This window comes from Odocoileus virginianus, chromosome 20, assembly GCF_023699985.2.
Source record: "Odocoileus virginianus isolate 20LAN1187 ecotype Illinois chromosome 20, Ovbor_1.2, whole genome shotgun sequence".
Taxonomy (NCBI): domain Eukaryota; kingdom Metazoa; phylum Chordata; class Mammalia; order Artiodactyla; family Cervidae; genus Odocoileus; species Odocoileus virginianus.
This window is the reverse complement of record NC_069693.1, coordinates 4,894,815-4,908,675: the sequence shown is the minus strand read 5'-3', so window position 1 is coordinate 4,908,675 and position 13,861 is coordinate 4,894,815. Positions and strand designations below refer to the sequence as shown.

Here is a 13,861-nt window from a genome sequence, read left to right as displayed (position 1 = left end):
TGGGAAGAGCCAGCTCACTGGCAAAGACCCTGATGCTGGGAAAGATTGGGGGAAGAAGGAGAAGGGGACAACAGAGGATGAGATGGTTGGATGGCATCACCAACTGAATGGACATGAATTTGAGCAAATTCCAGGAGATAGCGAAGGACAGGGGAGCCTGGCATACTGCAGTCCACGGGGTCGCAAAGAGTCAGGCAAGACTGAACGACAGAACAACATCTCCCCCCAGAGCTTAGTAAGTTTAGCTGTTAAAAAAAAAAAAAAAACAAAACGAACAGCAACTCTTTTAATGGTCTCTCACAGGCCAGTCCATTGGACATTTGAAAAGCCTTACATCTTCTCTCTCCTCTGAAATTAACCTCCCATTTCTCCAAGTCCTCCCAGAAAAAAGGAGGGGAACAATTTTGGACAGTGGTGATGGGCAGAGTGACCATGGGGATTCTCATCTCTCCATCTCCAGGGTGCAGACCCTCTGCCCCGCCACCCCTCCCAGGAGGGCCAAAGCACAGACAGGCAGAGAGCCAGGTTGATGTAGTGATTTATTGAGGGAGATTTAGAGCTTGTCTTGGGATCAGCCCCTGCCGCCTATGGTCTTCTTAATCCAGTCCAGGGAGCGGCAGACTTTGCTGTAGACACCAGGTTTCTCAGGCCGCCCGCAGGGGTCTGATCCCCACGATGTGATGCCCTGGAGAACGCCATTGCATACCAGTGGGCCCCCAGAATCTCCCTAGAAGGGGAGAATAGAAGATTTTCACCTAAGTTGCTCAAACATTACCAGCATTTCCTGGGCTTCTCTGGTGACTCAGATGGTAAAGAATCTGCCCACAATGCGGGAGACCTGGGTTCCATTCCTGGGTCTGGAAGATCCCCTGGAGAAGGGGATGGCTACCCACTCCAGCATGCTTTCCTGGTGAATCCCCTGGACAGAGGAGCCTGGTGGGGGCTACAGCCCATGGAACCACAAAGAGTCGGACGGACAGAGCAACTAAGGGAAACACGCACACCAGCATTTCCTACCATCTCTGTCACGTGATTGGTTCCCCGGGCATAGGATCTTTGTATCCTGGGACCAATGATGAGAGACAGGGGTGGGGCCTCCATGTGTTGGGATACAGACAGGATGTCTAAGGGCAGTGATCAGCGGGGAAAGAGAACGCTCTCTGGAGGGTCCAAGAGTAGCAATTACATCAGGGAGACTGAGCTCCTCCATATTTTGGCCAGTTGATGCGAAGAGCCGACTCACTGGAAAAGACCCTGATGCTGGGAAAGACCGACATCAGGAGAAGGGGACGATAGAGGATGAGATGGTTGGATGGCATCACTGACACAATGGACATGAGTTTGAGCAAACTCTGGGAGATAGTGAAGGACAGGGGAGCCTGGCGTGCTGCAGTCCATGGGGTCGCAAAGAGTGGGACACGGCTGAGAGACTGAACAGTAACAACAATTCCTGGCCAATCTTGAAGAGATCATCTAGTTACAAAACACAGGAGAAAGGAGCCGGGTTCTTGCGGATATACATACACCCAAGGGGAAAAGGTGGGAGTATGTGGGGAGACATTATTGTCTCTGAGCGATCATCTGGAAAAGACTAGCTTCCATAGCAGGATCTACTCATGGAAATGATTCTGTTCTTGGCCAATAGGAAAGGGAATGATTCTATTCCTGGCCAATAGGAAAGGGAGCATTGAAGCATTCTCTTCAGGGACCAATCACTAGCAAAGGGGGCGGGGACATATCCAAGTGGAGCCGTGAGGACTGAACTAGAAGCCAGTAGGCTAGAGAGTGCTGTATCAGTGGCAAAGCCCAAGATGTGTCATCTTGAGGATGGGAGCCCACTGAGGGAGCCCCGAAATCAACGGTGCCATCCTCTGGCCAGTTGGGAAGACAGCATTTCTCCCCAAGGAGCCAGTCATAGGAGAAGGCAGCCATGCTAGGGAACGCAGTCAGGACCCGGAGAAAAGGAGCTCACTCTACGATCATCGGGAAAGTCAGCACAAACTCCAGGTGCTAACAGTGGGAAAGAGGGCAGAGAACTTATCCTTCATGGACTTCCTTTCTCCTCCCCGCAACTTCCCCGGCTGGCAAGCGTTCCCAAGGAAACTGCAAGGACGATTCAATTATTCTGATTCCTGCGCTGCGCAGCCTGCAGGGAGAGTGTGCCTCCTCTGAACGCGCTTCCCACTCTGTAGAGACAGGGGTGCTGACTCTTTGGGATCGCCCCACTGCCAAGCCTCACGTCTCTGCAAGGCGAGCAAGGGAAGAAGGGAGTTTCAGGACTTCCCCGGTGGCCCAGTGGGTAAGAATCTGCCTGCCAACGTGGGGGACTTGGGTTTGATCCCTGGCCTGGGAAGATCCCACATGCTGCAGAGGAACTAAGCCGGTCCGGTAACTACTGAGTTCACGGGCCTAGAGCCTGCGCTCGGCAGCAAGAGAGCAATGAGAGGCTCGCGCGCCTCAACGAAGAGGAAGCCCGCCGCCCCCGCCCCCCAACACACACACACACCCCCACCCAGTTCGCTGCAACTAGAAAAAGCCCGAGCAAAGCCACGGAGACCCAGCACAGCCAGAAATAAGTAAATAAAAGAGGGAGTTTCCGAAGGCACTCACCTGGCACGTGTCAGCCCCACTGCTGTCGCTGGCACAGACCATGCTATCCGTGACTTGCCCTGGGTAGGCTTTCTCACACTGCTCCTGGGGAATGATTTTTACTTCTGCACAGTTGAGAGTGTCAGGAAAATTCTCTGAGGGAGCAGAGGTTGTAAGTTGCCAGAGACAGCAATCCTTTCCCTCCATCCCTGTTGGGATCTAACCTCCCGTCTGTGCACCCACAACTGCACAGGGCATTCTGAGACATCTCACAGGAGGGCACATCCTCCTCTCATCACAGGAAACAAAGCCGCGGCCCCTGCTCTTTCTTTTTCTCCACCCACAGAAGGACCTTCGGACCCTACTGTTTGTTTCTTGCTCTGAGGTCATTTTCAAATGAAGGATCTGGTGACTGGGGGGCCTGGAAGCGCCTCTCTGTGACACCTCTGAATCTTTCCAGTCTTCCCATTCCCAGACTAGCAGGTCCTTCATCTCAGCTCGGTCCTACTTCTTCCAAATATCACCTCTTCCTAGAAGCCTTCCCTGATTATTCTAACTACAACACCACATCTCCATCACTCCCTTTCCTCTCACCTCGCCCCTGTAATATTCCATTCTAGCGCTTGGCTCCACCTAATATTTCATTTTATATGTATTTGTTTATTGTCTATTCCCCCACCTGCATGCAACTCCACAAGGCTTTGTATGGTATAATACCTGGGGCATATCAGATGCTCACAAAATAAGTGCTGAATAGATGATGGGCAGTGGAACTAGTTTTTCTTATTAACCTTTGAAAAACAGACTTCAGAGGGAAAAATTCTACCTGGTACCTCTATGTACCAGAAGATATATGCCCAAAATCTCATTTAATCCTCACATGAGCTCTTGGAAGGAGGGAGTCATTCATTCCTTCATCCATGCATTTCTTCAACAAATGTTTACCAAACACATACTGTATCCCAGTCACCACCCTGAACACTAGGAGAACACAGTGAAGAAAACAGATATAATCTGAGCCCTCGTGGAGCTTAGAAACCTGTTGGATAATTATCCCCATTTTGTAGCTGAGCAAACTGAGGTCAAGAGATGGGAAGGGACTTGCCCAGAGAAAAGGGGCAGAACCATGATTTGAACTGACCTGCCTGATTCATGAGAAGATAGGTTTCCACAGCAGCCCATTGTTTTCTTAGGAGTCAGACAGGCAGGGACATGAATCCTGATTTTTGCTTTCCTAGCAAATCACATCACCTCTGAGCTGAGCCCCAATCTCTTCATTGTGAAGCAAGGCAAAGGCCTCTCTGAACTCTGAAGTCCCAGAGGGAGGACCTCAGTGGAGTCCAGACTTGAGTCAAGAAAGAGGAGGGAGCTGGGTATCTAGACTGAGTGTCCTGGGGGAGAAAAGGCCTGGACTCCTGGTTGTGACAAGATCTGGGGCCAGAATCTTGGGTTCAAGATGGAGAAGAGGGAGACTGTTTTCCTGGCCACTGAGTCCCTGTATCCCAAGTCTGTTGTGAAGATTATGTAAAACTCTGAACAAGAAAATAGGGCTTCCCTGGTGGTTCAGACGGTAAAGAATTTGCCTGCCAATGCAGGAGTCCCGGGTTCAATCTCTGGGTCAGAAAGATCCCCTGGAGAAGGTAATGGCTACGCACTCCAGTATTCTCGCCTGGAGAATTCCACGGACACAGGATCCTGGCGGGCTGCAGTCCATGGGGTCACAAAGAGTCAGGCTCGACTAGTGACGAACACTTTGACTTTCTCTACCACAAAAAGTCTCATAACTCTCCACCTTAAAGGACCATGCATTCACTCATCCACTCTTCATTCATCCATCCACTTTTCTGAGCCCTATTAAACAATCTGTTTCCTTTATCCCCCATCATGCCTATCAACATTCTGGTCTTGAAGGTTTCTAATGTGAACCACCTGTGACTGTCAACCTCACAGTCACGTTCCCTTCCTCATCTGCTCTAGAGGCAAAGCATCGCCAATGGCTTGGGGTCCACTGGGCCAACCAGCTCCTCCTCTCCCTCCCACTACCTAGGGGGCTGGTGACAGTGCCCCAGCCTGAGATGATGCACTTCTGGCCAACTTGAGGGCAGTGATCCGCCAGCTTGATGGGCTTCACTTTGGGCCCCAGGGGTACCCGACCACGTAGCTGAATGAGCATCACGTCGTAGCTGTGGTCGTTGTTGCTGTTGTTGTAGCAGGGGTGCGGGATGGACTGAGCCACGGCCCTCTCTTGTTCTGACTCATCCTTATTCTTCAGGCTGTGCTCTCCCACGCGGACCGTGTATTTCCTGTGATGATGGGGGTGGTTGGGCACCCGGGCAGGGATCCGGGCTCCCAGCCCCCTCCTCTCTGAGACCCAAGTCCCCTCTTCTCTCAGACTTCCATTCTCAGAGTCCCGGTCCCCAGCTCACCCCTCCTGAAGCAAAGCCCCAGCCCGCTCTTTCTCCACCACCTCTGCTGCAGGAATCCACTCACTTCTTTTGACAGTGGGCTGCTGTAAGAACCCATTTGTCCGCTATGAGAACACCCCCGCAGACGAGCCGGACGCCCTGGAACAAGGCCGTCTGCCACGGCTGAGAGTGGGGCTTGCACTCCTTGCCTTCCAGCACCTTGCTCTCCTGTGCCCTCAAGTGTCCTGGAGGCAGGAGGGAGAAGTTTGGGGCAGGAAAACACGGTGCGTTCAAACAGATACACACGCACACACCCTCCTCCGGCGTCTGCCGCCCGGCTTGCACGTGCTGCTGCACAGATGCACACGTACCCCTGTGGAAGGCCATGAGTCACCAGACACGGAGTCACACACCTGACCTGCGTGCACCCGCCCCGGAGACTCGCGTGAATGTCTGCGCCCCTCGGCAGGCAGCCCCACTGGCTTTGGTGCGCTCCTGCAATACCCAGCAGAGACTAACACATTCCTAGCTGCTGCCACGTGTACCAGGCCTCCACCCTCTGGAAACCCCATGGGAGCTCCCCATCTCACACTCCCCATCTCCCCACACGCCGCCACAGGCACCAAGACGGTGTCCCCCCAGGCTCACGTGCTCCACCGATGCCTCTGGGCCCTCTCACCTGCCCGGGATTCCAGCAGCAAGGGCAGGAGCATCCAGATCAAGACTGCAGCAGGTGAGGGGCATCCCATGGTGGGGCCTGGGAGACAAGAGGACAGGGCTGAGGCGGGGAGGAAGGAGTAGACCAAAACCCTGGGGATCTCGGGGTTGAGGTGGGGAGAAACAAGACCCTGAACCATTCTTCTGGGTCTTGCAGGAAGCAGGAGCTGAGGACCCAGAGTCTCAGGTCTGAAGAATGAAATGGGGCTCCAGATTGCTGAATCTGAGTTGCTGGGAGCCCATGGGGTTGGATTCCCACATTCCAAGGAGGGAGGGAGTCAGGGTCTCCGACTCCTGGGTCTGAAGGAAGACCCAGCCGGGAGCTGAGACTCCCACGTCCTGGAAAGCATGGGGCTGGGGTGCTGGTTGCTGGGTCTCCAAGGAAGAAGGGATCTGAGGTTCTGGGGGAGGGGGCAGGGGTCTGATGCCCTGTGCCTGAGAACTTTGGCATCTCACCTTATAGAATTCAGGGGGCGGGGTCACCTACTGATTCGGGCCCAGAGGAAGAGCTCCCAGTGCTTCAGCACTGCGTGCCTGGTACAAGATCCTGGAGCCTTTTAACCGGAACAGCCCGCCTCCCGATCTGACTCCTCCCACCAGGGAGCCGGCAGAGTGCTGAGGAACTGGAACCCTGGGTATGGCTGAGAGGCTGGGGGGCTGAACGGGAGATCTAGAGGGAGCAGGGGTTGGAATCTCCAGCTCTTGAGGTCTTGGAGGGAAGGAGCTTAGTACTGTGACTCCAGGAGCTGAAACAGAAAGGAATGGGTGCCCAGACTTCTGGAGCTGAGGGAGGAGGGGCTGGGGTCCTGGGCTCCTGGGTCTGAGGGAGAAGGGGGCTGGGGGTCTGGACCCCTGGGTCAGAGGGAGGAGGGGGATGGAGGCCTGGATTTGAGGTCTGAGCAAGAAGGCGCTGGAGGCGGAATTCTTCATGTTGTGTTTTGTTTTTTTTTTTTTGAAGGAGAAATTCGGAGCCTCGGTTTTTGTGGGAGGAGGGGGCTGCCAAAAACCCGAATGGGAGACAAGACCGTCTTCTGGGTCCCAACTTCTGAGGGCGGGGCGCCCCACCCTCTGGCGGCCCCCTGCGAGGTCCAGATTCCGGGAAGGCAGGTTTGGGAGGCGCTGTGACCTGGTTTCCCCTTCCCCTGGGGGCGACGGGACTGGCCCAAGCAGAGCCCAGGAGCCTTGCTGCAATAGGGCTGATGAGGACAGACCTAGGCAGGACCTACTCCGGGCTTATGGGGAATTGCAACGCAGCGGCCGTGTTCCCTCTTGCCCTCTATCGCGCACCCGATGCCCATCTTTTGTCCTACAAAACCCGCAGAAGGAAGGCAGGACTCCGCACGTTTAATGCAAAAATTATCCCTTAGATCGGGCGGGACTGAGCCCTTCTCCCAACTTCTCTCCTCCCGGTCGGTCCCCGCTAAGATGAACACCCTGGACACGCCCAGGAAGGGGCCATGGTGCGGGATGGGGGGAGTGGGCAGAGACTGACCCACTGCCTGAGTTCCACTTGGGGGAAGGGACCCTCCAGTAAGGCGGGGTCGCTGACGAAGGAGGTGGGGCCGTAAGGGGAAATCTCATTGGACAAAGCTCTGGAGGGAGACGCTGTTTATTAATTAACTTATTTATTTGGGTCTGTGCTGGATTCTCCTTGCTGCCTGGGCTTTTCTCCTGTTGTGGAGCCCCGGCTGTCGGTGCCCCAGCTTCTGTAGCTGCGGCGGGCACGGTGGGCTCAGCGTTGCAGTCCCTGGACTCCAGAGCGCAGGCGCAGTTGTTGTGGCTCCCGGACTTAGTTAATCCCGGGCACGTGGGACTCTTCTTCCCAGACCAAGGATCTAACCCAAGTCTCCTGCATTGACAGGCGGATTCTTTTCCCACCAGGGAAGCACCTAGAGAAGCTATTTAGTGGATGTCTTTCCCGAGGTAGACCGCAGGGGGCGCTATTTTATGGGAGCGGTGCCAGTTCCCGGTGAGTCAGAGATGCGGCCAAGAGGGATGGAGGTGTCTCCCCGCTCCTTTCAACTGGGAGGCAGCTATACAGTTCACGGGGAACTCTCTGAATATCTGGGGAACTGTCTGAATATCTGACAGTTTGAATCTGACAGGTCTGAATATCCAGAAACTGGGAACTTGAATATCCAGAAGGCGTCTCCAGGCCAGCTGAGGCCAGGGGCGAAGACCGTCGAGACTGGAGTCTTGCAAATCCGCCTGCCCTGCACCCATCCTCCTCTCCTGGTCGTCCAAGGCGCGAGGGCTCAGTTGTTCTCCATGGTTTCTTGGATCCAGTCCAGGTAGTGGCACACGCTTGTATAGACGGAAGGGCGCCGGGGTCTGGAGCAGGGTTCCGAGCCTCCGGACACCACACCGGCCAGGGTCCCATTGCAAACCAAGGGGCCCCCAGAGTCCCCCTGCACGCGTAACAGGAGCAGAGAAACAGTTAGGTCGGTCTACTCAGGACCTGACACAAGGCATTTTCTTCCTCCGAGGAAGCTTCCAGTTCCCTTCTCCTCCAGAACCCAGGCGTCTGGGTCTCCAGTCCCTCCTCCCTCAGTCCACCTGTGCGGGCTCAGTCATGTCCAATTGCTTTGTGACCCCGTGGACTGTAGCCCGTCAGGCTCCTCTGTCCATGGAATTTTTCCAGCAAGAATACTGGAGAGGGTTGCCATTTCCTCCTGCAGCCTAGGGATGGAACCCACGTCCCCTGTGTCTCCTGCATTGGCAGGTGGATTCTTTACCGCTGAACCACCTGGGAAGCCCAAAGATGCAGGAGTAAAATCTCATGGCCTCCACCTCCCCCCAGGACCTAGCATCGTGGATCCTAAGCCCTCTTCTCCCAGGACATAGAGTCCAACCCCTAGTCCCCTCCTCTTTTGGGTCCAGGAATCCTGACAGGATTGGTTCCCCGCCTTCCCACCCCTTCCCAGGACCCGGGTATCCCAGATCCTTCCATGTTCTGTTCTCGGAAGTCTGGGGCTCCAACTCTCTTCTCCCCCAGGACCCCGGAGTTGCTGCAGAACACCCACCCCCATCCTTCCCAGAGCAGGTCTCACCTGGCAGGAGCCCCGGCCCCCCTCCCACAGGCCGGCGCAGAGCATGCTGTCAGAGATGTGGCCTGGGTACGCCCGATGGCAGAGCCGGGGCTCCAGGATGCTGATGTTGGCACACTGCAGCGTCAGTGGGTACTCCACTGTTGGGAAAGCAGGTCGGTAAAAGGTCAGCAGCTGCCTCCTCGCAACTCAGCCCTCCCCCTCCCCCCGCTTTTCGAAGACGGACCCACCGCCCCACAGCACAAGACTCTCCAGACTCTCCAAGACAGGAACAAGTGACAAAGCAACAGGATCACAGCTTGGAGGAGAGACAGATGGGGACGAAGGGGAGAGGGCCGGAGAGACAGAGAAAGATGCAGAGGGCCAAGAGGTGAGAAGAGATAGGTATAAAATCCACACAGAGAAAAAGAGGGACCATGGTGGGAGACAGAGACCACTGGAGGGGAAAGAGAACTCTCAGAGGAGGCAGTGAAGAAATAGGGAGAAACAGACTCAGAGATGGGAATTCCCTGGTGGTGCAGTTGGCTAAGACTCCACATTCCCAATGCAGGGGGCCCAGGTTCGACCCCTGCTCAGGGAGCCAGATCCCACATGCTGCAACTATGAAGGCCACGTGCTCCGCCTGGGTCAGCCACCACAATTAGAAGCCTGAGCATCACAGCTGCAGGGTAACTCCCAGCTCTCTGAAACCAGAGAACGCCTGCATGCAGCGACAGAAACAAATACAATAAAAAAAATTGTAAATAAATAAACAGACCAAGAGACATCCAGGGAGAAAGTAGTGAGATCAAGGGGAGGAGACGTTTACAGTGAGATAGCCGTTGGCAGAGACTGAGATAAAGACTAGATAGAGATGGGGAAGTTGGGGAGGGGCTGTCTAGGGAAACAGTGGTCCTTGGGGGTGAGATGCAGTGAACCAAAGTACCCGTGTGTTGGCTGAAGGGCACAGCCTCCACTGAACTGTGCCAAATTCTGCCCAACAGTGGTCGTTATTTTAGAAATACGGACCCAGCATTGTCAGTTTTGAATTTTTCAAGCAAATCAATAAACTTGGCTTTTGTATCACATTGCTCAGGTTTTAACTGTTGGCAGCCACAAACCGACGTTTTTGTTTTTGTTTATTTTCATGGCCCTTTGAAAGCCAGTACTGCCGTGGGAAGCCGAATTTGACTAATGGATGTGCTGATTTCTGACTCCGAGTGACATAGACCTTATTTCAGTTCTGAGATGCATGTATTTTCACAAGTAAACATCTCTGAAATCAGGATGTGCCTTCCAGTAAATGATGTCATACAGGGATGGATGGAGACTTCCCTGGTGGTCCAGTGGTTATGAATCCATCTGCCAGTGCAGGGAACGCGGGTTCGATCCCTGCTCTGGGAAGATTCCATTTGTCGTGGGGCAACTAAGCCCGTGTACTACAACTTCTGAGCCTGCTCTCTAGACCCTGTGAGCTGCAGTCACTGAACCCATGTACCCCAGAGCCTGCGCTCCGCAACAAGAGAAGTCTGCACACCACAACTAGAGAGGAGCCCCAGCTCGCCACAACTAGAGAAAGCCCTGGCACAGCAACAAAAACCAAAAATAAATAAGAAGGAATAAAATTTTTTAAAAAAGAAGATAAGTGAAAACAATTGCAAATGTGTCTTTTTAGCTATAGGTACTTCCATGTATCTTGTAAGAAAAGGATGGCTGAAACCTGTTTTTCTTTTTCTCATTCTTAGTGGGTTGTAAGATAATGGTGCATCTTATCATTCATAGCATTTAGATCTGATGAAATATATGGATGCATAGATAGATGATAGACAGATAGAACATAGAGATGGAAAAGCAGAGACAGAGACAGAGAGGGGTTTCAGACCCCCGGCATGAGACATCAGGATGTCTGCGGCGGGTGAGGCTGTACCGTTAGGACTAGACACGGCCCCCCAGCCTGAGATGAGGCACTCGGTGCCGGGGGAGACGCAGGTCTGGCTGAGGTTGAGGGGCTGCACGGCAGGGCCTAGATGCGCCTTCCGGGGCAGACGGACCAACATGATGTCATCGTTGTGGTCCTGGGCGGTGAGGTCCTGGTTGAACCCAGGGTGAGGGAAGAAGTCTGTGGCCCGGAACAGCTGCTCCGGACCCTCCCATTTCCAGAGGTGGTGCTCCCCGAGGCGGACCCACAGATACCTGTTGGACAGGTGTCAGAGGTCAAGGTGGGAGAAGGCGAAGTGTCTTCTGGGCCCTGATCCTCTTTATTCTGACCACTGGGATGCTGGATGACCCTCCACAAGCCATACACCCTCTCTGCGCCCTTGTCATCTCTACGTGACCCACAGTGCTGTGTGACTTTAAGCAAGGCACACACCCTCTCTGGGCCCCTGCCTCCCACTCCATCCCTTTGTCTGCCTCTACCTTCATAGCTCTCCCCCAAAGCTCACACCTCTTCTTAGCCCCATGTCAAGTGAACCACCTTCCTCTCTGCCCCACCTGGAGCCCCAGTGGTGACCTGGGTCCCCTGGAACCATGGAGGGAGGTGAGGCCTCCGCCCATCACCCCACGACAGCCCTACAACCTGCACCCACAGGTCTGGTGGCTTCTGTGGGGTGTGGCGCTGTGTCTTTCCGTGTGTGTGTGTGTACGTGGAAAGGGTGGGATACGGAAAATCCCCAAGCTAGGCTCATTCGTGGCCTCAGACTTTTCCTGTCTGCTATATCCCTCATCTCTCAATGCACTTCTTCCTGAAATCCAGTCTCAAACCCTCTTCCTGTGGTGACAGAGCCCACTTGCTCTGCTCTGGCAGCCAGGGACCTACATGTCCATCCCCCAACCCCTGGCCTCTGACACTAGGGACCAGGCTAATGATTGAGAACTCAGGGTTTGAAGACTGTAAGGTGTTAGCTCTGTCTTTTCCCTCTCTGTCACACTGTTGCCGTGGTTTCTGGGTCTGGGAAACCAGCCCCAACCCCACCCCACAGCCCCGACTTGTCCCTGCTCCTGAATCTCCTGCATCTCCGTATTTCTGCTTCTCCCCTCTGTCTTTGGTACTGAAATGTGGCCATTGTTTTCCTAGCCTGATGTACAGGCCTGAGCTAAAAGAGTGGTGTATGATGGGAAATTCTCACAGAGCAGCCTGGGTAGCCCCTATGCTTCATTTCTTGAGGGAAAATATCCAACAGGAGTGATGGCCCCTTTCCCCAGATAATATAAAAAGGATTTCTGCACCAGGTAGATTCTAGAATTCTATTAGAATGCCCAGAATCTAAGATTCTAAAATTCTAAGGTTCTAATGCCTTGGAAACCCACAATTTTAGAATTCTGTGAGGCTCAAGCTCTAGTATCTTAAGAATTTGAGATTCTAATGTTTTTGATTTCCCTGAATCAAAAAGTCTAGGATTTTTAAATTATCTGAATTAAATCTAGGACATAAACACGTAGGGTTCTAATATTCTGGGACAGTAAAACTAGAATTTCATCATTCTAGAAATCTAGAAATCTTTGATTTTTAGAAATGTAAGAATTTAGGTTTCAAATAGTTTGAAACTCTCGAATTCTCTTGGTTAACACTTTGGGAATTTTAGAAATCTTGAATGGTAGTATGCAGGAATAGTAAATCCACCAGATTCTAGACATGTACGAACATAATCTAGAATTCTCTTGGTTCAAGATTCTAGAATTCTACAAACCACAGTATTCTAGGACACTGTAATTCAGAAATTCTGAGACTATGAGCTTCTCTACTCAATGAACCTAGGTAGAGCACTTTGAATCTAAGATTCTAGGGTTGAGCTATCTGACACAGTGATTGAGCGCTTAAATGTGGCTAGTCCAAATGGAGATGCAACATACTTGTAAAATGCAAGCCTGGTTTCAAAGGCTTAGTATTAAAAAAAAAAAAAGACTAAACTATGTCATTCATAAGTCTTTAAAATTGATTCCATGTTGAAATAACATTTTGAGTATGGCAAGTTAAATCTGCTATTAAAATTAATTTTACTTTTTTTTTTTTTTTTTGCCTTTTTGGTGTGTCTGCTAGAAAACTTAATCTTTCCTATGTGGTTAGGGTTCTATTTCCATTGGATAGTGCTGCTCTAGACTACTCAGATTCTACCTGTCCCTGAATCTATGTTTCTCCAATTCAGCAACATCACTAATGTAATTGCTTACTTACATTAGTGTAAAATATCCTTGGATGCAAGATTTTAGGAATGTATGGCTCTGGATTTTTCCAGGTCAGAGTCTAGGCATCTAGGAGTCTGAGTGAGTGAAGATGATCAGTAATGTCCAACTCTGCGACCCCATGGATTATAGCCCACCAGGCTCCTTTGTCTATGGAATTTTCCAGGCAAGAACACTGGAGTGGGTTGCCTTCCCTCCTCCAGGGGATCTTCCCGACCCAGGGACAGAACCAGGTCTCCTGCTTGGCAGGCGGATTCTTTATGGTGTGAACCACCAGGGAACTCACCTAAGAGTCGAAGTTTCAAAATCTCACCCTGAGGACCAGCTTCTTTAAGATGCTAGAATTTAGAGTCAACTCTCTGTCACTCTAGGAGATGAACTTGGGGAACAGAGGTGGAGGCTCGGCCCTTCCTGCCCACGGCTCCCTCCCTCCTCAACAGAGGTCCCTGGCCCCTCTCTCTCTTTCCTGACCTCCAGCCCCATCCGTCCGGGTCACTCACCGTTTGCGGCAGTGGGCAGCTGTGAGCAGCCAGCGGTCACTGATGAGGGTCGCCCCGCAGAAGAGGTGGGTGAGGTAGAACAGCCCAGCCTGCCAGGGCTGTGAGTTGGGGCGACATTCCTTGGCCCCGATGGCTCGGGTGTCTGCCCAGCCCTGCCCTGGGGTGGGGACGGGAGGCAGAAGGGTTATCAGAGAGCCAGGTGGCAGGGCTCGAGGAGAGAGGCTAGACAGAGGGCCTGATGGAAGGGTCCCGGCGGGGGGCCATGCAGGGGAGCATGCTGGCGGGAACCTCACCTTCCAGGAGGGAGAGCAGAGCACAGAGGAATCCCAGCCTCATGACCTCTGGGGTGCCTGGATCTTCAAGCCTGTGCTCAGTGTCCCTGCTTCTTTATGGTAAGCCATACTGTCTTCCTCCTTGGGGCCGCCCCATGATTAATCTGGGT

General features: G+C 52.9%; 2 protein-coding genes and 1 long non-coding RNA gene across 5 annotated transcripts; 1 reads left to right on the top strand and 2 right to left on the bottom strand.

Annotated features, from left to right (window-relative positions):
- Positions 1-521: 521 nt before the first annotated feature.
- Positions 522-6,307, bottom strand: KLK8 (kallikrein related peptidase 8). The gene is made up of 6 exons (XM_020890489.2): positions 6,168-6,307; positions 5,674-5,751; positions 5,080-5,239; positions 4,633-4,892; positions 2,611-2,744; positions 522-727 (listed from the first exon to the last, which is right to left on the bottom strand). The coding sequence occupies exons 2-6, from the start codon at positions 5,741-5,743 to the stop codon at positions 572-574; spliced, it is 780 nt and encodes a 259-aa protein (XP_020746148.1). The 5' UTR covers positions 5,744-5,751; positions 6,168-6,307; the 3' UTR covers positions 522-571.
- LOC110135445 (uncharacterized) lies at positions 6,233-10,460 on the top strand. 3 transcript variants are annotated; one of them, XR_011482013.1, is made up of 6 exons: positions 6,233-6,346; positions 6,670-6,818; positions 7,573-7,680; positions 7,817-8,002; positions 8,707-9,128; positions 9,900-10,460. It is a non-coding gene; the product is annotated as an uncharacterized lncRNA (long non-coding RNA). The 3 variants fall into 3 exon arrangements; XR_011482011.1 differs by lacking the exon at positions 9,900-10,460 and having other exon boundaries at positions 6,234-6,346; positions 8,707-9,825; XR_011482012.1 differs by lacking the exons at positions 7,573-7,680; positions 9,900-10,460 and having other exon boundaries at positions 6,236-6,346; positions 8,707-9,825.
- On the bottom strand, positions 7,967-13,755 carry KLK9 (kallikrein related peptidase 9). Its single transcript, XM_020890490.2, has 5 exons — positions 13,713-13,755; positions 13,420-13,576; positions 10,665-10,930; positions 8,762-8,898; positions 7,967-8,119 (listed from the first exon to the last, which is right to left on the bottom strand). Exons 1-5 carry the CDS (start codon positions 13,753-13,755, stop codon positions 7,967-7,969), a joined length of 756 nt encoding a protein of 251 aa, XP_020746149.2.
- Positions 13,756-13,861: the final 106 nt, after the last annotated feature.